Source organism: Oryx dammah, unplaced genomic scaffold (genome assembly GCF_014754425.2).
Source record: "Oryx dammah isolate SB20612 unplaced genomic scaffold, SCBI_Odam_1.1 HiC_scaffold_18, whole genome shotgun sequence".
NCBI lineage: Eukaryota > Metazoa > Chordata > Mammalia > Artiodactyla > Bovidae > Oryx > Oryx dammah.
In genome coordinates, this window is record NW_024070202.1 from 114,954,128 (window position 1) to 114,976,135 (window position 22,008).

Genomic DNA, 22,008 nt, shown 5'->3' on the forward strand with positions numbered 1-22,008 from the left:
GTGACTAACACTTTCACTACTGTAGACTGTAGCCCACCAGGCTCCTCTGTTCACGGGATGCTTCAGGCAAGAATAATGAAGTCGGTTGCCATGCCCCCTTCCAGGGGATCTTCCCGACCCACAGATCGAATCTGCATCTCTTTTGTCTCTTGCATTAGCAGGTGGGTTCTTTACCACTAGCGCCACCTGGAAAGTCATTCCCCTTATGCTTGTCAAACCCCATTCGTCTCAGGTATGGGTACCAGATGCTTCTGAAGACATGATGAGGCTCCTCACCAGCCCAGGGTGTGGTTTTAATTGTCTAAGCCAATCAAATGCATCAATCCCCCTCACCAGTGACTGCTTTTGGTATAAGCTGGTGTTATTACGAGCTAAACTGTCTCCCTCAAAGACATGCTGGAGTAGTTACCCCAGTACCTGTAAAAGGGATCTTATTTGAAAACAAGGCCTTTGCAGATGAGATCAAGGTAAGATGAGGTCATTAGGGCAGGTCTTAATCCAATGTGACTGGTCCTTATAAGAAGAGAACACCAGGGACTTTCCTGGTGGTGCACTGGTTAAGATTCTACGCTCCCAGTGCCGGGGGCCCTGGTTCGATTCCTCATCAGGGAGCTAGATCTCGCACGCAGGGACTAAGCCTCTGTGCAGCCAAACGCATGCGCGCTGTCACCTCTGACTCCCCGCCACCCTACGGACTAGAGCCCACAAGCCTCCTCGGAATTACCCAGGCAAGAATAGTGGAGGGGGTTGCCATTGCCTCCTCTGGGGGATTTTCCTGACCCAGGAACCGAACCCGCATCTCCCGCATCTTCTGGATTGGGGGGTGGATTCTTTACCACTGAGCCACCTGGGAAGCCTGGCGCAGCCACATGAATAAATATTAAAAAGGAAGAGAACGCCACGTGATGGGGCAGAAGCAGAGGGAGAGCGTGGCGTTGAGACAGAGGCAGAGACTGGAGTGATGCATAAGCCGAGAGCACCAGGGATTTATGGGAACACCAGGGCTCCTCCTCGAGGCTTCGGCGAGGACTGGTCCTGCTGACATCTCGATTTTGACCTTCTGTCCTATCGTGAGACAATAAATATCTGTTGTTTTAGGCCATCGAGTTTCTAGTACTTTCACAGTGATGTCATCCAACGGTTGAATTACCCTGGAATTTCTGGATTTTCTTTATATAGAATAATAAAAGTTGCTCCTCTGCCCCCTTAAGAGAGAGATCTCTGTTCCCCACATGCGAAAACACCTTCACTCAAAAGTCAAGGGTTAGTGGGGTCGAGAGGACACATTTGAAGTCAGGAAGTCTTTTGCTTGCTACGAGCTGCTGGTCTTGGTCGCCATTTCCAGAAGTCCTTTGCAAAAGGGACACTCCCTGAAAAGGGACCGCCTTTATTACTAGCCAGTTCCAAATCCCACTAAGGCTTCTTCCCCGGTGAAGGTGACAGGGTCGTCTATGAGTCTTGAGGTCCTCTGGCCTCCTTGTCCCAGAAACCCTCTCCCGCCCCACCCTCTCCACCATCGAGTGTTTCTCTATCCACCCTCTGGGTTTCAGCTTAGGCACCGTTGCTCTGAGAAGGCTTCACTGACTCCTAAGACAGGTGTAGGTGCCCTGTTTGGCTTTAAAAAAAAAATTATTTATTTTTGGCCACGCCGTGCTTTCTTTGCTGTGAGGGCTTTTCTCTAGTGGAGGGCAAGGGTTACTCTCTAGCTGTGGTACTCAGACTTCCGCTATCTCTCACAAGACTCTAAAGTCTTGTGGGCAGAGGGACTTCCCTGGTCCCAGGGTCTAAAACTCTGTGCAGCTAAAGATCCTGCGTGCTACAATGAAGACCTGGTGCAGCCAAGTAAATAAATAAATAAATATTAAAAAAAAAAAAGTCTTAGGGGCAAAGACTATGAATGTCCCGCTTACTGTTTCATGCCCCGTCTAATGCAAGGCCTGTCCCATAGTAGGCACTTGATAAATATGTGCTAAGGGAATGAAAGAGGTGGCAGTGCTGACTGTCTGCAACCTAGAGTTTATCCCCAGAATTCTGATGAGGGCCACGGAACAGCGGGGTTGGCCAGGGCTTCGGCAAAAGACAAAGGAGGCAAGTGAGCCTTTGCCCCCAGCCTCAGAGTCCTGTGCTTCCCTGGTGGCTCAGAGGTTAAAGCGTTTGCCTGAAATGTGTGAGAACTGGGTTCCGATCCCTGGGTCAGGAAGATCCCCTACAGAAGGAAATGGCAACCCACTCCAGTATTCTTGCCTGGAGAATCCCATGGATGCAGGAGGCTTGTGGGCTACAGTCCACGGGGTTGCAAAGAGTCGGACACGACTGAGCAGCTTCACTTGCTTATTTCGGGGCCCTATACAGGCTTTCCTCCACACTCCTCACCTTTCTTTTCTTCCCACCTTCTACTTTTCTTTCTAGGTTCCTCAAAAATTTCCTAGATGTGGGCCTTATTTGACCTGAATGAAAGTGAAGTGGCTCAGTCTTGTCCGACCGTCTATGGGGTCGCACAGAGTCGGACACGACTGACGCGACTTAGCAGCAGCAGCAGCATGAATGCACCAAATACTGTGCTGCGCATCCTTGCCATCAGTGGGCAGACATTCAGGAGCCGTATCTAGCGGAGCCTATAGCCTGCTATAGGAGTACAAATAAATATATATACACGGTATAAATTTGCTCCAAATGTTGTGAAGCAAAGCAATAGATTGTTGAGATAGTGAGTAAGGTGCGGGGGGGAGGGGGCACCTAGCAGATGAGCAGGGACAGCTTCCCTGAGAAGGTGACATCTCAGCAGAGACTTAAAAGGATGAGGAGTCAGGATTCGGGGTCAAGTCCACGGTAAGTCAGAAGAGCTCACGGTCTCTCCCGCAGCAAGGTGGGACGTACGGGCAACGAGGCCCCGCTGCCAGCACTAAAGATGGCGAGCGGCCGGGGGCGGGGTCAGGGCGTGTCTTCGTAGTGATTGGTCAGGCGGGGGTGGGCGGGGCGTCACGTGGGCCGGCGGCGAGCATCCGGGCTCCCGGCGGCGGTGCTGCGGAGGCTCCCGGGAGCCCGGCGGCGGCGCGTGGCGGCGAGCGGGCCGGCGATCGGGGGAGCTTCCCGGGCCGGCCGCGTGGGCCGAGCATGGCGGGCTCCCTGCCTCCCTGCGTGGTGGACTGCGGCACCGGGTAAGAGCCGCGGGCGCCCGCTCCGGCCCCGGCGCGCCTGCCCCTGCCTGCCCCGCGGTCCGGCCCCCCTGGTCTCACCTGGGGTGCCCTGGGCCCGGGTCGCGGCCCTCACCTGTCCAGGGCCCCCCTGACTCACTCACCTTGCTGGGGAGGGAGCCGAGGGGAGATGTGGCCTCCCCGCCTCCTCCCGCGCTCGGCCGGGGCTCCCCGGGACCCGTCCGGCTCCCAGGGGTGCGGGCTGCGCACCCTGCTGCCGTTCCCTCGCCTTCCGCCTGCCTCACGGCGCCCCTGCCTTCTCTTCAAAAGTGGCCCTCGTTCTGGCTCCCCAAGCGCATGCCATTTCACCTCCCTGATAGGGCTTCTTTATCACTTACTTGTGGGAGGTTTTTACAACCGTCTCCCAAGTTGACATCTTAAAAAAAAAATGTGTGCGTGTGTGTTTTGCAGCCCACTCTGTCCTCTTCCAGTATTGAATGGTTCAGTCAGGCTAAGGTCTTGCTTTAGTTTGCCTAGAGTTGCCTTTGCACTTAAAAATGTTAAAAAAGGCTCCATTTTGAAAAACAAAAATCTAAAATGTGGGAAAGGCTGTTGGTGGTAATATAGTTTCTATGTCTTCCCCCAGCCCCCAGCCCGTTACTTGTGGGCCGTGATTGCTTCTTTTGATGTTGAGATATGCCAAAGAGACCCTTCGGAAATCTCCCGGTCCTTTCCAGGGGCCCAGGCTCGGCTCATTTTTAGGAAGGTGCTCGCTGAATCCATTTAGGTTTTGGTTTAGAAAGTCAAGCTTGCCTGCTTGCACTGTAGGTGAAGTGCTTAATAAAATAGCCTAGAAGTAAGTTTAGCCTCTTAAAAAGATTTTTCAAGAGGGGATTTTAGTCATTTTTTGCCACAGAATATTCCATGGCACGTCCACCGTAGCCTTGATTCTTCTCTGTAGAGAAACGCACTTGGTTTAGTTTCCTTGACAACCTTGTGGGGGTGTCTTCCTTAATTTGCTACAGTCCATCTCCTACGGATTGTTCTTTCCTTTTGCTGCAGAAAAAGGAGTGGTTACAAGCTGGAAAAAACTGCCTCTTTGCATGTATTAATTTTCCTTTCAGAGATACACATTGTACCAGAAGTTTGGGGCTCTTTATTTCAGTAGTTGTTTTGCTACCCAGAACCCGAGGCAAAAGCAGTGTTGATAGGAACACCCCCCCGCCTCACCCCCAGGAACTGGCTTCCTTATGCGTCTCCTTCTCCCACCATCTAGTGTTCACCCCACACCCACCTGAGGTCTGGTTGTGTCAGGAGAGAAGGCAGCTGGTCAAAGAATCTTTCCTCCCCACATTTGCACGTGAGGTTTTTGTGGTTTTGGTCTTATAAAACTGTTGAAATACAAAGTATTTCTTGGTAGAAGCAATAAAATGTGCCCACAGGGTTTGTCATACCTTTAATATTAGTAAGCTGGGAGCCTTACTCATCATTCTTGCTCTAAATATCAAAAGTGTGGTGCTCAGTTATGACCGTCTGAGGTAGGTGGTATCTCACGTGGCGGTATAACTTCAGGATATCTTTGTCTTCTGGCCCCAAGTTATGTTATCGTCTTCAGGCTCTGTAGGCGTTGTGTCAGGACTAGAAATAGTGGCCAGGGATCCTGCCAGTGGTTTTCACATGGACATAGTCTTTTGTGGGAACGGTGATGGCCAGTCAGGAATTTCCAGTGTCCAGTGTGTGGCCAGGAGGAGGAGCCTGCAAGAGCCCAAGTTTATTTAAGCATATTTCTGCTGCTTGTATTTCCTGCAGAGCCAAGTGATTTTGGATTGACCGTTAACTCAAAATAGGATAAAAAGGGATAAAATGCAGATAAATATAACTACGACCGAAGAAGAGAACAGGCCTGGAAAATCACCTTAAACTGCAGGCCTGTAGTGCAGCTGGTTTGGTCTCAAGCTTGGCCTTCCTGTACGACAAGATTATGAGAGACTCATCGTCAGTTATGTAATTCCTGTCATCAGGGAAGAAGAGAAATACCTGTTTCGCAGGTGAAAGAGCTTTTTCTAGTACTAAATTCTAAAAGAAAGATTCACACTGATAGTGGGCATTTATGATTGAGTAGACAGTATACTAAATGGTGCTTTTTAAAAATAGCAAATAAATTTCATCCTGGGAGCCTGGCCTCATCTAGTAAACCGTGAGACCAGCTTGGTGAGCACGCGTGCTCTAGGGGCTGGGATGACATGGACCGCGGCTCTGCCTGCTCCACAGACGAAGCTTCGTCCACTTAAGTGAGTTACTGGGCTGCTGAGTGTTCAGAGAATAGCCTCACTTTTCTTAACTGAACTTGTAGTTCTGAAGATTTTTGTATTCTTTAAACTTATTTTGAGAAATTTCAAATCTGAAAAGCTGCAAGAAGAGTACCATAAAAATGCTATATAGTCTCCATTCAGCATTCTAACTACTAACATTTGCTTTATTGTTCTCTGTATACTTTATACGTTATTATCTTTCTGAACTGTTTGTGAGTTGCAGCCATCCTGCTGTTTACACCAGGGTACTTCAGTATATCCTTTATGAGAACATACAATCACAGACCAGTGATCAGAACCAGAAAACGTAATGTTTATGCCGGAGTGTTACCTGCTCTGCAGTGTGGATGCCATGAATGGTCTCTGTGTCTCTGGACGCTCAGCTCTCCGCCCTCATCCAGCACCGCCCTCATCCAGCACCGTACACCATGTTTGCTTGTCACCATGTCTTTTTAGTCTCGTTTCCCTGGGCCAGCTCCTTAGCCTTTTTCTAGTCTTTCAGGACGTTGGTATTTTTGGCAGCCAGTCGTTATGGGTAATGCTGCTCAGTTTACACTTGTCTGGTGTTTTCTTACAGTAGACGCAGGGTGTGCATTTGTTAGGGGTGCCAGAGAACTTATGCCAGAGCTGCTTAGTGCATCAAATCAGAAGCTCCCCGCCCCCTCCCCACAGCCAGCTTTACTGAGAAGTAATTGACATATTACATTGCATAAGTTTAAGGTTACAACGTGTTGATTTGGTGTGTTTGTATAGTGCGGAAAGATTGTCATATTGCATTACTAACACCTCCATCCTGTCATTGTAAATACCCTTTTCTTGTAATCTGAGATCCACTTGTCTTGGCAACTTTCAAGTACATAACAGTACAGTGTTGCTCATATCATCTCTGTGCAGTCCGCCATCTCCCTAGAACTTAACTCCTCTTATCAGGGGGCTTAAGGAAGTTGATGAAGTTCACTTGGATCATTGGATACAGTGCCGTCCACTAGATTTCTCACTCTGTGATCACGTTTTCCCCTTTGTAATTCACGTCTTTTGTGGAGAGAGGTTACAAGATTGTGTAAATACCTAGTTCTGCCTTAAAACCCATTAGTTTTAGTGTCCATTGGTGGTATTCTTGTTCTAGCTGATGATTACAGCGATGGTTACAAAACTGTGTGTGTTTTAAACTCGCGTATTATCTACATTTTTTAGTTAACATTTTACAAAAAAGGGTGCCCTTTCCAGTAACTCCCTTTTACTTATCATCTCTATGGGTTATGATTTTCAGAGTTCCTAATGTGGTTCTTACTACATTCGATGGTTCATGACTTCTCACTGCCATCCCTTGTTTCCGTGCTTCAGCTGTCCAGGAGTAGAAGCCCCATTCAGGCTGTTTCTGGTCATCTTGAGACATGGCCCCATCAATTTTTGAGCATTTTGTTTTTATCAAAAGACTGCAGTGGAGTCAGTGCTGTGCATTTGTCTTTTTTCACTTTTTTTTCCTGGAGCATCTCTGAGACAGGTTTCTAGAAGTGGGACTTCTGAGTCATAAGGTACTTCTGCCGGATCGTGTCAGATCCCACCCTGGAGTGTGTGTCTTCCCCAGCGACATGCGACAGTGCTTACATCTTCTTACAGACTCATCTCTGTAATTGCCGAGTTAAAGAAGTTTTTTTTTTTTTATTTTTTTAACCAATCTGGAAGGTGGGAAATGATATCGTTTTAATTTGAATTTCTTATTATGTGGGAAGATGAGCGTCCTTTCGCGTGATGAAGTGGCACCTGCATTTCCGTTTCTTGTCTTCATTTCTCTAGCCCCTTTTTCTGCAGGCCTTCGGCCTTTTGCTGCTTTAGTTTTGGAAGCTCTTTGTGGATTAGGGTGTGTTGAGGGTCTCACAGGCCACTGCCAGGTCCAGAGATTCGCTGAGAACAATCCCAGGATGACAGTGAAAAGGTAAGCGCAAAAACAGCCAAGGAGAAAGGCGCGTGGGGCAGAGTCTGAGGGAGCCAGCCGTGGGCATCCCGAGTCCTTGCTCAGTGGAGTCTCTGACAGCCAGTGTGACGTGTGTGAGACCCTGTTCACTGGGGAAGCTCCTTAGACGCTCAGTGCCCAGAGTTTCTCTTGGGGGGCTGGTTGTGGCACCTTCCGCCTGGCACAAACCAAAATTCCAGCCCCAGAGGAAAGCAGGTGTTCAGCATCCACTGTATTTGGGGCATGGTGGGAACTCTTCTGAAATCTTAAGTTCCCAGATGCCAGCCCGAGGCCAAGTTCAGTTCAGTCGCTCAGTCGTGTCCGACTCTGCAGCCCCATGAATTGGAGCACACCAGGCCTCCCTGTCCATCACCAACTCCCTGAGTTCACTCAAACTCATGTCCATCAAGTCGGTGATGCCATCCAGCCATCTCATCCTCTGTCATCCCCTTCTCCTCCTGCCCCCAGTCCCTCCCAGCATCAGAGTCTTTTCCAATGAGTCAACTCTTCCCATGAGTTGGCCAAAGTATTGGAGTTTCAGCTTTAGCATCAGTCCTTCCAGTGAACACCCAGTCCTGACTGGTCTCCTTTAGGATGGACTGATTGGATCTCCTTGCAGTCCAAGGGACCCTCAAGAGTCTTCTCCAACACCACAGTTCAAACGCATCAATTTTTCGGCGCTCAGCCTTCTTCACAGTCCAACTCTCACATCCATACATGACCGCTGGAAAAACCATAGCCTTGACTAGACGGACCTTTGTTGGCAAAGTAATGTCTCTGCTTTTGAATATGCTATCTAGGTTGCTCATAACTTTTCTTCCAAGGAGTAAGCGTCTTTTAATTTCATGGCTGCAGTCACCATCTGCAGTGATTTTGGAGCCCCCCAAAATAGTCTGACACTGTTTCCACTGTTGCCCCATCTATTTCCCATGAAGTGATGGAACCAGATGCCATGATCTTTGTTTTCTGAATGTTGAGCTTTAAGCCAACTTTTTCACTCTCCTCTTTCACTTTCATCAAGAGGCTTTTTAGAAGCCAAACTTACAAGCAAACCTTCACCTTCACCTTGGTAGGGAGAGCAGTCTGAGGCCTTTTTCCTGCATACAGAGGCATCAGCCCTTTGTGATACAAGTTGCAAATACATTTTCCCTATGTATCATTTGTCTTTTGCCATACAAAGATTTTTTTTTTAAAGCAGTAGGTTTATTTATCTTTCCCTTATTGTTGCTGGATTTTGAATCATAGTTAAGATGAGTGTTCCCCCTCCCCATTCCCAGATTTTATATAAATCTCTGTTCCACTTGAAATTTATCTTGGGTTGGGGTATGAGGAATGGACCTCGTCGGAGCCAATTCTGTCTTCTTTCCTTTTGGCTGCCCCGTTTCTCTCAGCCTCATTTATGAAAAACAAAAAGCATAACAAAACACTACTTGAAGATACTGCTTTCATTGCGTACTGCATTTGTCTATGTGGTTGTTTTTTTCTGGGTTCGTTTTGGGTGCCTGAATCTGTCTGCTTATACGGCAGCATCACTGAGTTTAACTCCTGAGGCTTTATGACTTCATATCTGATGAGGTTGGTGTCCCAGCCACCTCATTTTTAAGAGTATAAATGACTCTTCCTTTATTTGATAGTGAGTCATCCAGAAAAATAAATCACTGTGTTCACTGTAAAAAATTATTATTGTCAGATAATATCGTTTGGACTTTTTAGTCTTTTTTTTTTTTTTTGAACTTTTTATTTTGTGTTGAGGTATAGCCAGTTAACAGTGTTGCTATAGTTTCAGGTGAACAGCGAAAGGACTCAACTGTACATATACATGTATCCACCTCATATAAAAAAAAATTATTTATTTGGCCGTGCTGGGTCTTTGTGGCTTCAGCTGGGGTCAGTTGGAGCATGTGGGCTGGTCGCTGAACAGGAATCAAACCCAGGCCCCCAGATGTGGGAGCACACAGCCTTAAGCACTGGAGCACCAGGGAAGTTTCTCCACCTCATTTTGTAAAAAGTGTTTTCCAGTCTAGTCTTCCTTATTATTTCTCCAAATGGACTTTACATGCAGTTTCTTCTTTTCGTTCCGGGGGAAACTGCTGATGGTATTTTGACTTGGATTGCGTTACACTCATATGTTAGTGAGGGCTATTTTATTTCTGACACTGTCTTCCCATCAGAGAATATGGTGTATTCTTTCCGTCAGTGCGAGTCTGTTTTGTGCCTTGTAGGAATATTGTGTTTACCTCAGGTAGCTTTCCTGTTAGTCACCCAGTTATGTGATTTTCTTTTTGGTTATTGTAAATGACATTTTCTCTTCCATTCTGTTTTCTGTTTTGCATCACTATATTAAAGGCATTTATTTTATCTGCTTCTTTACTAAATTACTAAATGATTTTTATTGTTTGAGTTAATTTTTCCCCTTCATCTTGAGGGTTTTCCAGATAGAGAATTTTGTCACGGGCAAAGAGCGATTGTTTTTCCTTTCCATTTTTAGGAGCTCTGCTCACTCTGACACGCTGCAGTGGTCGTTGCCTCCAATAGTGTTAACTAGGAGTGGAGTTCAGTTCAGTTCAGTTCAGTCGCTCAGTCGTGTCTGACTCTTTGCGACCCCATGAATCGCAGCACGCCAGGCCTCCCTGTCCATCACCATCTCCTGGAGTTCACTCAGACTCACGTCCATCGAGTCAGTGATGCCATCCAGCCATCTCATCCTGGGTCGTCCCCTTCTCCTCCTGCCCCCAATCCCTCCCAGCATCAGAGTCTTTTCCAATGAGTCAACTCTTCGCATGAGGTGGCCAAAGTACTGGAGTTTCAGCTTTAGCATCATTCCTTCCAAAGAAATCCCAGGGTTGATCTCCTTCAGAATGGACTGGTTGGATCTCCTTGCATTCCAAGGGACCCTCAAGAGTCTTCTCCAACACCACAGTTCAAACGCATCAATTCTTCAGTGCTCAGCCTTCTTCACAGTCCAACTCTCACATCCATACATGACCACAGGAAAAACCATAGCCTTGACTAGACAGACCTTAGTCAGCAAAGTAATGTCTCTGCTTTTGAATATGCTGTCTAGGTTGGTCATAACTTTTCTTCCAAGGAGTAAGCATCTTTTAATTTCATGGCTGCAGTCACCATCTGTAGTGATTTTGGAGCCCCCAAAAATAAAGTCTGACACTGTTTCCACTGTTTCCCCATTTATTTCCCATGAAGTGATGGGACCAGATGCCATGATCTTCGTTTTCTGAATGTTGAGCTTTAAGCCAACTTTTTCACTCTCCTCTTCCACATTCATCAAGAGGCTTTTTAGCTCCTCTTCACTTTCTGCCATAAGGGTGGTTCATTTGCATATCTGAGGTTATTGATATTTCTCCTGGCAATCTTGATTCCAGCTTGTGTTTCTTCCAGTCCAGCATTTCTCATGATGTACTCTGCATAGAAGTTAAATAAGCAGGGTGACAATATACAGCCTTGACGTACTCCTTTTCCTATTTGGAACCAGTCTGTTGTTCCATGTCCAGTTCTAACTGTTGCTTCCTGACCTGCATACAGATTTCTCAAGAGGCAGGTTAGGTGGTCTGGTATTCCCATCTCTTTCAGAATTTTCCACAGTTTATTGTGATCCACACAGTCAAAGGCTTTGGCATAGTCAATAAAACAGAAATAGATGTGTTTCTGGAACTCTCTTGCTTTTTCCATGATCCAACGGATGTTGGCAATTTGATCTCTGGTTCCTCTGCCTTTTCTAAAACCAGCTTGAACATCAGGGAGTTCACGGTTCACGTATTGCTGAAGCCTGGCTTGGAGAATTTTGAGCATTACTTTACTAGCATGTGAGATGAGTGCAATTGTGCGGTAGTTTGAGCATTCTTTGGCATTGCCTTTCTTTGGGATTGGAATGAAAACGGACCTTTTCCAGTCCTGTGGCCACTGCTGAGTTTTCCAAACTTGCTGGCATATTGAGTGCAGCACTTTCACAGCATCATCTTTCAGGATTTGAAACAGCTCAATTGGAATTCCATCACCTCCACTAGCTTTGTTCGTAGTGATGCTTTCTAAGGCCCACTTGACTTCACATTCCAAGATGTCTGGCTCTAGATTAGTGATCACATCATCATGATTATTTGGATCGTGAAGATCTTTTTTCTATAGTTCTTCTGTGTATTCTTGCCACCTCTTCTTAATATCTTCTGCTTCTGTTACGTCCATACCATTTCTGTCCTTTATCGAGCCCATCTTTGCATGAAATGTTCCCTTGGTATCTCTGATTTTCTTGAAGAGATCTCTAGTCTTTCCCATTCTGTTGTTTTCCTCTATTTCTTTGCATTGATCGCTGTAGAAGGCTTTCTTATCTCTTCTTGCTATTCTTTGGAACTCTGCATTCGGATGCTTATATCTTTCCTTTTCTCCTTTGCTTTTCACTTCTCTTCTTTTCACAGCTATTTGTAAGCCCTCCTCAGACAGCCATTTTGCTTTTTTGCATTTCTTTTCCATGGGGATGGTCTTGATCCCTGTCTCCTATACAGTGTCACGAACCTCATTCCATAGTTCATCAGGCACTCTATCTATCAGATCTAGACCTTTAAATCTATTTCTCACTTCCACTGTATAATCATAAGGGATTTGATTTAGGTCATACCTGAAAGGTCTAGTGGTTTTCCCTACTTTCTTCAGTTTAAGTCTGAATTTGGCAATAAGGAGTTCATAATCTGAGCCACAGTCAGCTCCCGGTCTTGTTTTTGTTGACTGTATAGAGCTTCTCCATCTTTGGCTGCAAAGAATATAATCCATCTGATTTTGGTGTTGACCATCTGGTGATGTCCATTTGTAGAGTCTTGTCTTGTGTTGTTGGAAGAGGGTGTTTGCTATGACCAGTGCATTTTCTTGGCAAAACTCTATTCGTCTTTGCCCTGCTTCATTCCGCATTCCAAGGCCAAATTTGCCTGTTACTCCAGGTGTTTCTTGACTTCCTACTTTTGCATTCCAGTCCCCTATAATGAAATGGACATCTTTTTTGGGTGTTAGTTCTAAAAGATCTTGTAGGTCTTCATAAAACCGTTCAACTTCAGTTTCTTCAGCGTTACTGGTTGGGGCATAGACTTGGATAACTGTGATATTGAATGGTTTGCCTTGGAGGCGAACAGAGACCACAGCCTTGTCTAACTTAATGAAACCAAGCCATGCCTGCGGGGCCACCCAAGACGGGCGGGTGGAGAGGCCTGACAGAATGTGGTCCACTGGAGAAGGGAATGGCAAGCCACTTCAGTATTCTTGCCTTGAGAACCCCATGAACAGTAGGAAAAGGCAAAATGATAGGATACCAAAAGAGGAACTCCCCAGGTCATTAGGTGCCCAATATGCTACTGGAGATCAGTGGAGAAATAACTCCAGAAAGAATGAAAGGATGGAGCCAAAGCAAAAACAATACCCAGTTGTGGATGTGACTGGTGATAGAAGCAAGATCCGACACTGTAAAGAGCAGTATTGCATAGGAACCTGGAATGTCAGGTCCATGAATCAAGGCAAATTTGAAGTGGTCAAACAAGAGATGGCAAGGGTGAACGTCGACATTCTAGGAATCAGCGAACTAAAATGGACTGGAATGGGTGAATTTAACTCAGATGACCATTACATCTACTACTGCAGGCAGGAATCCCTCAGAAGAAATGGAGTAGCCATCATGGTCAACAAAAGAGTCCAAGGAGTGGAGTTACTGCACATTATCCTTTTGTTCTTATTTTAGTGGAATAGTTTCTGGTGTTTGTACAATAAGTAAGATGCAGGCTTTTGGGCTGCTTTTTGTGTGTATATGTACACCTGTACAAATACATGTTAAGAAAGCTATCCAAATATGTTAGGAAGTGTCTCTCAACTGCTGTGTTTTGGAATGTTAAAGCATGAATGCGTGTTGCATGTTACACGATGTCTTTATCATAAACGGGACGTGTGGTTTTCTTTCTTAGTTCACATAGTGGATTTCCTGATGTTGAAGCACTTCTGCGTTTCGTAATAATCCCTCCTTGACCATGATGCCTTATTTTTTGATGTGTAGATAGATTCTGTTAATACTTTATTTAGGTTTCCCTTTGGAACTTAGCATGCATTATAGTTTAGTTTTCTGGTGAGTTCTTTGTCAGAGTGTGGGATCAGTGTTACACTGTTTTCCTGAAACAAAGGAAGAAGTTTTCTTTCTTTTTCTGTGCCCTGGGGTGGTGTAAGTAGTTTTGGGGTTATCTGAGTTTTAAGCTCTTGGTAGAATTTCACTGCTCCTCTTTGTAGTTCTTCTGAGGCTGGTTAGATGACCCATCTCGAGTTGAATCAATTTTGGTTATGTTGTATTTGTCTAAAAACAATTCTGTTTTATCTAAAATTTTCAAATTTATGTATAGAGTAGCCATGATTTTCAAAAATCTTTGTTTTTATGGTTATGTTTTCCCCTTGTCACTAAAATTTATCTGTCTTGCCTTCATCCTTTTTTCTTCAGGGCTTAGCTAATATATGGCTGTGTTGTGGATCTTTTTTTTAAAGGATAAGCTTTCGGGTTCACAGATTCTATTATTTTTCTGTTTTTCTGATTCATTTATTTCTACTTTCATCTCCTCTGCTTTCCTTTTCTTTTTTTTGAGTTGGATATTAAATTCACTTTAACTTTCCCTGTGTATTGAACAGGCATTTGATGCTGTGAAGATTGGGCTGTTAAGTCTTTTAAGATTTATTTTGGATGTGAACCATTTTTTAAAGTGTTGAATTTGTTACAGTATTGTGTCTGTTTCTTGTTTTGGTGTTTTGGCTGGGAGGTTTGTAGGATCTTAGCTTCCTGACCAGGCATGGAACCCACACCCCCTGCATTAGAAGGCAAACCATTAACACTGGACTGCCAGGAGAGTCCCCAGCTCTGATGTCTTTAACTGTATGTATCCCTTACTGGGATTTGGGTATAGTTTATCGTTACCATTTTCAAGAAATTTCTGTGTTTTTCTTTTGAATTTCCCTCTTAACTCAGTATTTCTATACTAGTACGTTTGAAAATTTTCAAGTAAAAGGGCCTTTTCAAATTTTGTTTTTGATTCTAGTTTAATTACATTATGGTCAGAGTGCTGTTTATATTCTGTTCTTTAGACTTCACTGAGCCTAAGATATGGGCAGTTTTGTGACTGTTCTCTATGTACTTCAGAAGAGGTATACTCCCTGTTGGTGTGTTCTGAGTTCTGAGTGTATCTGTATGAGCTATCTTATTAAAGATGTTATTGAGGCCTTCTGCTTATTTTTGTCCACCTCAGTTCAATTGCTCAGTTGTGTCCGACTCTTTGCGACCCCATGGACTGCAGCACGCCAGGCCTCCCTGTCCGTCACAACTCCCGGATCTTGCTCCAACCTAAGTCCATAGAGTCTGTGATGCCATCCAGCCATCTCATCCTCTGCCGTCCCCTTCTCCTCCCGCCTTCGCTTTTCCACAGCATCAGGGTCCACTTACTCGTCTTTAACTGAGAATGATGTCTTAGGTGTTTCCGTCTTTAGTGTGTTTCTTGTTTATTTCTTCTTGTTCTGTGAAAGTTACTGCTGCCTTATTTTTTTTATTAATTAAAAGTTTGTGTATTTAATTTTGGTTGTGCTGCTCTGGGGGCTGCTCTCTGGTTGCGGTGTGAGGGCTTCTTGTGGCAGTGGCGTCTCTTGTTGCAGAGCACCGGCTCTCAGCACTGAGTGCGTGTGCTTGGTAGTCACAGCACACAGGTTTTAGTTGCTCACAGCTTGTGGGATCTTCCTGGACCAGGTATCGAACCCGTGTCCCCCGCGTCGTGGGCAGGTTCTTATCCACTGCACCACCGGGGAATCCCTGCCTTATGGCATAGATCAGGTCTGTAGGTTTGGCGGGTGATACAGGTGGCTTCCCTCATAGCTCAGTAAAGCGTCTGCCTTTCCAATTCAGGAGACTCGAGTTCGATCCCTGGGTTGAGAAGATCCCCTGGAGAAGGAAATGGCAGCCCACTCCAGCCTTCTTGCCTGGAGAATCCCAAGGTCAGAGGAGCCTGGTGGGCTGCAGTCCATGGGGTCGCAAGAGTTGGACACAACTTGGCTACTAAGCCGCCACCCCCACCACCACAGGTGGATTGTTGTTGGAATAGCTTCTGTCTTAATGGTCTTCGGGTCTTTCCTCTTGAGCTGGTCGGTTTCCCCAGAGAGTGCACCGCTGACCCGCTGCCTGGAGGGCCGGGTCTGTGTTCTGAGAGCCGGGTTGGGGGCAGGGAGCACGTCTCAGCTGTCAGGGTTTTCTGTGTTCAGTCGGGTAATTCTCAGAGCGGTTCCCGGACTCGTCTTGCTTCATGCGCCGAGTCTCGCTTTGTATGCCCAGAGTCAGCTTGTGGGGACTCGGGGGTCGGGGAAGAGCAGCCCCCAGCTGGTGCGGGGTGGGGGGCACGCTCATCTTGGCCCGTGTTTTGGGCCCTTCAGTCCTGGATTCACAGGGCCCTATGCAGTCGCCTGTCGTGGGGCCTTTCTTCAGGGTCCCCAGGGTGTGGGGCCAGTTTTCGGACGTCCCCAGGGCAGTTAGGGCTGATCCTCAGCTGTCCAGGGCCCGATTCCTGCAGTTGCCGCCTCTTCTTTTCTCCCTGTTGTTGTGGTTTCTTCGTCTTAGAAAGAATCATTTTGTTTTGCTTTTAGTGGGGCTTCGGGACAGAGTGAAATTAGATCACGTGTTTAGTCTACCATTTTTCCCTGGAAGTCAGAATTCACTTGATAATGCCCCAAACCCATAAAGAGGCCACAGGTCATGACATTACATTTACCAGATATGGAGCAAAGGTGGTGCTTGTGGTAAAGAACCCGCCTGCCGACGCGGGAGACGTGAGAGATGTGGGTTCCATCCCTGGGTGGGGAAGATCCCCTGGAGGAGGGCACAGCAACCCACTGCAGTGTTCCTGCCTGGAGAGTCCCATGGATGGAGGAGCCTGGCGGGTACAGTCCCTGGGGTCACAAAGAGTCGGACACGACTGAAGCGGCTTAGCACGTAGAAGAAGTGGGCGTATATATTGGGTAATGTAAAATTTACAGACCAAATAGAGAAAAAGAAAAACAAAGACTATTGGATTTAGATAAAATAATCGATTTGAACTTACATATTTAACTGTGTCCTGTAAACAGAAACTACCATTTTCTATACGACAACCCAAGGAATGTTTGAAGAACTTGATGACGATTATACGTTAATTTTTGCAGTATACAGTGTGTGGAGTGAGTATTATCTAGAACACTATCGTTAATATCTGGGAGCAATTTTAGTTTTATCAAAGTCATGCTCTGAGGCAACGTAGTCACTTTTTTTTTAAACAGAACATCTTAGGAGTGGGTAGGGCTATTCTGGTTGAATTAGGAGTTTGAGACTGGACCTCATAAGGGGTCTCACACAAAAGAACCTCTGTCCTGGATACAGTTTTAAAAACACTGTTTTAAGATGTGACATTTCTGCTTTCAAACATAAATTGGTTGAGCTGACACTCACCTTCTGCTCCTAACACAGGGCTGTAGGAGGAATGTATGTAAGTGTGTCGAGTTGACACTAGACAGATCAGCCCTCCTCACTGCAGGCAGTTACTGCTGTGCGGAGAGGGGCCTTTAACACGGGGAGAGGAAGAAGCTTTGCACAAGGACCTTTTAAAATGTTCGGGGCGAATAAGGATGTGTTGTGTTTGCAGACAGGGACATTGGAGGCTACACGAGAATAGAATGGAAGGCGAAATGGGTGGGTGGGTGTCGAGTGGGAGCGAGACTTCTCAAGGCACCTTGTGAGCGTGTTTGGAAGTTTGAAGTGCAAGAACATACTGGGTTAGCAGGTGGAGTTGTCACTCTTGGTCCTGCCTTATGCAGCCCTTGGTTCTGTTTCTGTATCTTCGGTCTGTTCAGGTTTCCAAATGAGAAGAGGCTTCGGGTCCGGGATGCTCGAAGGTGGCGCTGTGTTTGGGAAGACTGCTGTCTGTTAGCAGGGTTTATGTGTTTTGAGATTGATGCTTGGCTGCTTCCTTTGGGAAGATAATTTTCAGATAAACATTAAACAAAGCCTTTTAATGTGAAAGTTGTCAATCTTAATTCTTCATGTACACATGCTTGGGAAAATCTGACTGCTCTATCTCTTCATGTATGGGTATATCAGATGTTCATAGAACTGGAAGGGAGATGAGTGTAGGGAGAGACTTTCAAAGTAGAAACTGCAAAGGAAATTGTTCAGGAAAATAATTGTTAGATTTGATCATCTAAATTGTTTAAATGATTATCTTTCAGAAAATGTATAATTGCAGGTAAACCACAAATTCAGAAAAATTAGTAATATATGTGAGCAAACATTATAGCCTCAGTGTGTAAAGTGAAGTCGCTCAGTCGTGTCCGACTCTTTGTGACCGCTTGGCCTGTAACCCACCAGGCTCCTCTGTCCATGGGATTCTCCAGGCAAGAATACTAGAGTGGGTTGCCATTCCCTTTCTCCAGGGGATCTTCCCACCCAGGGATTGAACCCAAGTCTTCCACATTGCAGGCAGACAGTTTACCATCTGAGCCACCAGGGAGCCCTCAGTGTGTAAAAGTTTACACAAATTGATGATACCAAAAGTCCAGTAGAAAACTTATCTACGGGCAGTTCATGGAAGAAATACAGTTGGTGATTCTATGTCAAATAATTCGGCAGTTGAATGAAATTATTGACTATGAGATCCTTTTACTTTTTGGATTAGGAGATATTTTCTAGAAATGGTCAGTCATATTTAGCGTTGAGGTAGGGATTGATATTGGGCTTCCCTGGTGGCTCAGTGGTAAAGAATCCACCTGCAGTGCAGGAGATGCCGGTTCAATCCCTGAGTCAGGATGATCCGTGGAGAAGGCAGTGGCTACCGGCTCCAGTATTCCTGCCTGGGAAATCCCATGGGCAGAGAGCCTGGTGGGCTACAGGGTATGGGGTCACGGAGAGTCAGACGTGACTGAGCAACTAAACGGCAATAATGGGGCTTGTTAGTACCTTGTACTAATGAAAAAGCGGAAGCTGGAGGGATTCCTTCACTCCCTGAAGTCCCAGAGCTAGGGCTGCGCTTTGAACCCGGCACTGCGGGCCCTGTTCAACTCCCGGCAGCGTGCGTGCGTGCTGCCTTGCAGCTTTCTCACTATGAACCTGCCCCTAAGAACTGCTTTTGCTGCACCCCACACGTTGCGGGTGACTCTGCTTTCCTTGTCATTTGTCTCAAGGATTTTTAAATTTCCTCTTCGATTTCTCTGTTGACCGATTCGTTTTTTGGGTCAACTATTTTCAAAGTATATTTATATATGACCAGTAACATGTCTGCTTCATTTTTGATGATTGTGTAGCATTTTATTGAATGATTGCAATATATTTATTTAGTTTATCCTCTATTGATGGCATTTGAGTGTTTCCAGTTGTTGTTGTTGTTGTTGTTTTCCTGTTATACTGCTGTAGAGAACATTTTTTGTGCATTTCTTTTTATACATGTAAAAGTGCTTCAGTGGGGTAAATTCCTAGAAATGTGCTATTTGGACATTAGGGTATATGCATTTAAAACTATTTGGATAAAATGGTGTATGCATTTACAGTATTGATAAATACGATGAAACTTCTCCTTATAATGAGACTTCAACTTTTTAATTGTAAAGTTAAGTGTAATTTTCAGTGTAAAATTTACTACCACCTTCTTCGTATTGGCCCAGATTTTGAAGGTTTCACATTAACTTTATAGGTGAGTTTAGTGGTAATATGTGATGCTCCTTTTAAACCTGTGACTCTCCTTATGTGAGTGAGTATGCCTCTGTCTCCTGGTAGATGGAGTGTTCTTCCGGTCACGTCTTATTCTCAGGGGTAATGTTACTCTGTGTTGTTGCTGTTTGGAATAGCATCTTTCCATCCAGCGTACAGTCTTACTTGTTACTGGTAGGAAAGTTGCTGATTCTTGTCTCTTTTTTTGCTAGGACGTGAGCATGAGGCTGGGGAGCTTGCATTTATAAAAATTCAGAGATGACTGCGTGTAATAATATATAGTTGAGTCAGTGATTCCTGCCTTGGTCGTTCTTCAGAAGCGTGGCTGAGGGTAGTGGGGAGAAAGGATGGGATGTTTAAAGTACAAAAGTCCAGGTGCCTTCTCTGTGGCTCTGGGACAGGCCCTGGGAATCTGCATTTTTTTTTATACTTTTTTTAAGCCATATGAAATCATGCAAGCATGGAATCTGCATTTTTGAGAAGCTTCTCAGGTGATGCGGTCAGTCGGGGTTGGTACTTTCTCTCCAGAAGCCTTCCCAGATAATCTGAAGCTTACCTGCCACATAATGTAGGCCCTGCTGCTGTGAGAGGCACAGTCAAAATCGTGTTTCTGACAGGTGACCTTTTTTTTAAAAACCTAATTCTCATCGTTTATTGCATGGTTTTTTAAAAATTTATATATTTTTACATGACGTTTTTCTTTTTTAAAATTGAAATATAGGGCTTCTCAGGTGGCGCTAGTGGTAAAGAACCTGCCTGCCGGAGCAGGAGATGCGAGAGACTTGGGTTCGATCCCTGGGTCAGGAAGATCCCCTGGAGAAGGAAATGGCAACCCACTGCAGTATTCCTGCCTGGAGAGTCCCACGGACAGAGGAGCCTGGGGGGCTACAGTCCACGGGGTCGCAGAGCCGGAGGCGACTGAGCATGCGGAGCATAGTTGATTTACAATGTTGTGTTAGTTTCTGGTGTACAGCAAGTGGTCCAGTTACACAAATGCTGTTTTTCAGATTCTGTTCTCTGGTAGATTATTACAAGATGCTGGACACAGTTGCCTATGCTACACAGCAGGGCCTTGTTGTTGCTCTGTTTTGTGCATAGAAGTGTGTACCTGCGAATGCCAAGCTCCTGATTTAGCCTCCTTTCCCTTTCCCCTTTGACCATCGTAAGTGTGTTTTCTGTGTCTGCGTCTAACGGGTGAGCGTTTTGGGGAGCATTTTGAGGACCAGGACCGTGCTTCCCTCCCCGGCCCCTGCCATATCCTCATATGTGCCTACTGCATAGCTTCTAGCTAGCAGGCTGGTTGGAATGTATCTTTGCATAATGGTGTCTAGAACACCTTCCCTGTTTGAAGAGTTGGGTTTTGCTCGATGATTTTTGTGAAGCTGAGCTGTTGTCAGATCGCCTGTAACGGGGCATGCCAGTCCGACACTGGGTTGTCCTTCTAGGAGAGAACTGTACGAGGACCACTTGTTAGTTACATGTACAGACATTCTATTGAATAGGGTCTCATTGAGGTTCCACATGGACCTGCGTTGATGAAGATTTTGTTGAAATTTAAAATGTGAAGGTCTCTTTAAAAAATCTTATAAGATGTTCCTTACATTGTGAGTATTCAAAGTAAGAAAACCTCAACTGTGTTTGATGCTGTGTCAAAATTAGCACAGGAGAGTTTATAAAGATGTTGAATTACCATAAAGAGATCTGAGTAATTTGTGCTCTTGCCAGTGTTGTTTTTTTTAAATAAAGGTTTTTGTTTTGCCGGGAAGGTGAGGAGGGAAGACCTCATAGTGGTTAGTTCCTGCACCTGTTAACGGTCTCTTCATGTTGGTTTTGGAGATCATTGCTTGCAGCATGTTACTGCCGCCCGGTACCCATGTGACTCTGTGACAGAGGCCTCCTGTGAGGGCTGTGCCATCTCAGCGTGGTGACTTCAGACCCCGAGCACCCTGGCAACTGTTGGCGGGCGGCACGCGGTGGCGGCATCATCCACAGAGGGTGGAATGTTAGAGCTGTGGGCTCCAAAAGGGCCGTGTCCATTTGTCCAGCCCGACCTTTGGCCATGGTGGGCTGCTGTTCATGATTTCAGGACACACAGCTTGGAGATGGGGATGAGACACAGCTGTTGAAGGACACCTGGCATGGTTCGTGTCACCGGTGGTGCATTTTATCTCCTCCACTTCACACTGGAGCGTGTCTGTGGTGTTCAGAGTGGGCACAGCAGAAAGACTGAGCGGTGTGGTTTGGGACACATGAACGTAATGGCTTTGGAAACTTTTTTTTTTTAATTTAAATTAGGAAGTATTTCAGTCCATCCTAAAGGAAATCAATCCTGAATATTCATTGGAGGGACTGTTGCTGAAGCGAAAACTCCAATACTGTGGCCACCTGATGTGAAGAACTGACTCATTTGAAAAGACCCTGATGCTGGGAAAGATTGAAGGCAGGAGGAGAAGGGGAGGACAGATGATGAGATGGTTGGATGGCATCACCGACTCGATGGACAAGAGTTTGAGAGTTGGTGATGGACAGGAAGGCCTGGCGTGCTACAGTCCATGGGGTCGCAAAGAGTCAGGCACGACTGAGCGATGAACGGAACTGAACTGAGTCACACATAGAAGTAGTGGTAGGCAGATGAAAAATACAGAGAGCCCTGCTGTCACGCGTGTTCTCTTTCTGTTTACACTTTTAATGGATTGGGCTTCCCTGGTGGCTCAGAGGTTAAAGCGTCTGCCTGCAATGCAGGAGACCCGGGTTCGATCCCTGGGTTGAGAAGATCCCCTGGAGAAGGAAATGGCAACCCACTCCAGTATTCTTGCCTGGGGAATCCCATGGATGGAGGAGCTTGGTGTGCTGCAGTCCATGGGGTCTCAAAGA

The 22,008-nt window shown here is 45.8% G+C and overlaps 1 protein-coding gene across 3 annotated transcripts in view; it reads left to right on the top strand.

The window, feature by feature from the left end:
• Positions 1-3,028: 3,028 nt before the first annotated feature.
• Positions 3,029-22,008, top strand: part of ACTR3B (actin related protein 3B) — a 73,874-nt gene continuing 54,894 nt past the window's right edge. For 2 of the 3 annotated variants that reach the window (XM_040260529.1, XM_040260530.1), the window contains exon 1: positions 3,033-3,158. In XM_040260529.1, the coding sequence (XP_040116463.1) occupies positions 3,115-3,158 (44 nt within the window). In that variant the 5' untranslated portion in view covers positions 3,033-3,114. Of the gene's footprint in view, positions 3,159-22,008 lie in introns of all 3 variants that reach the window. The other variant, XM_040260531.1, reaches the window with a different exon arrangement.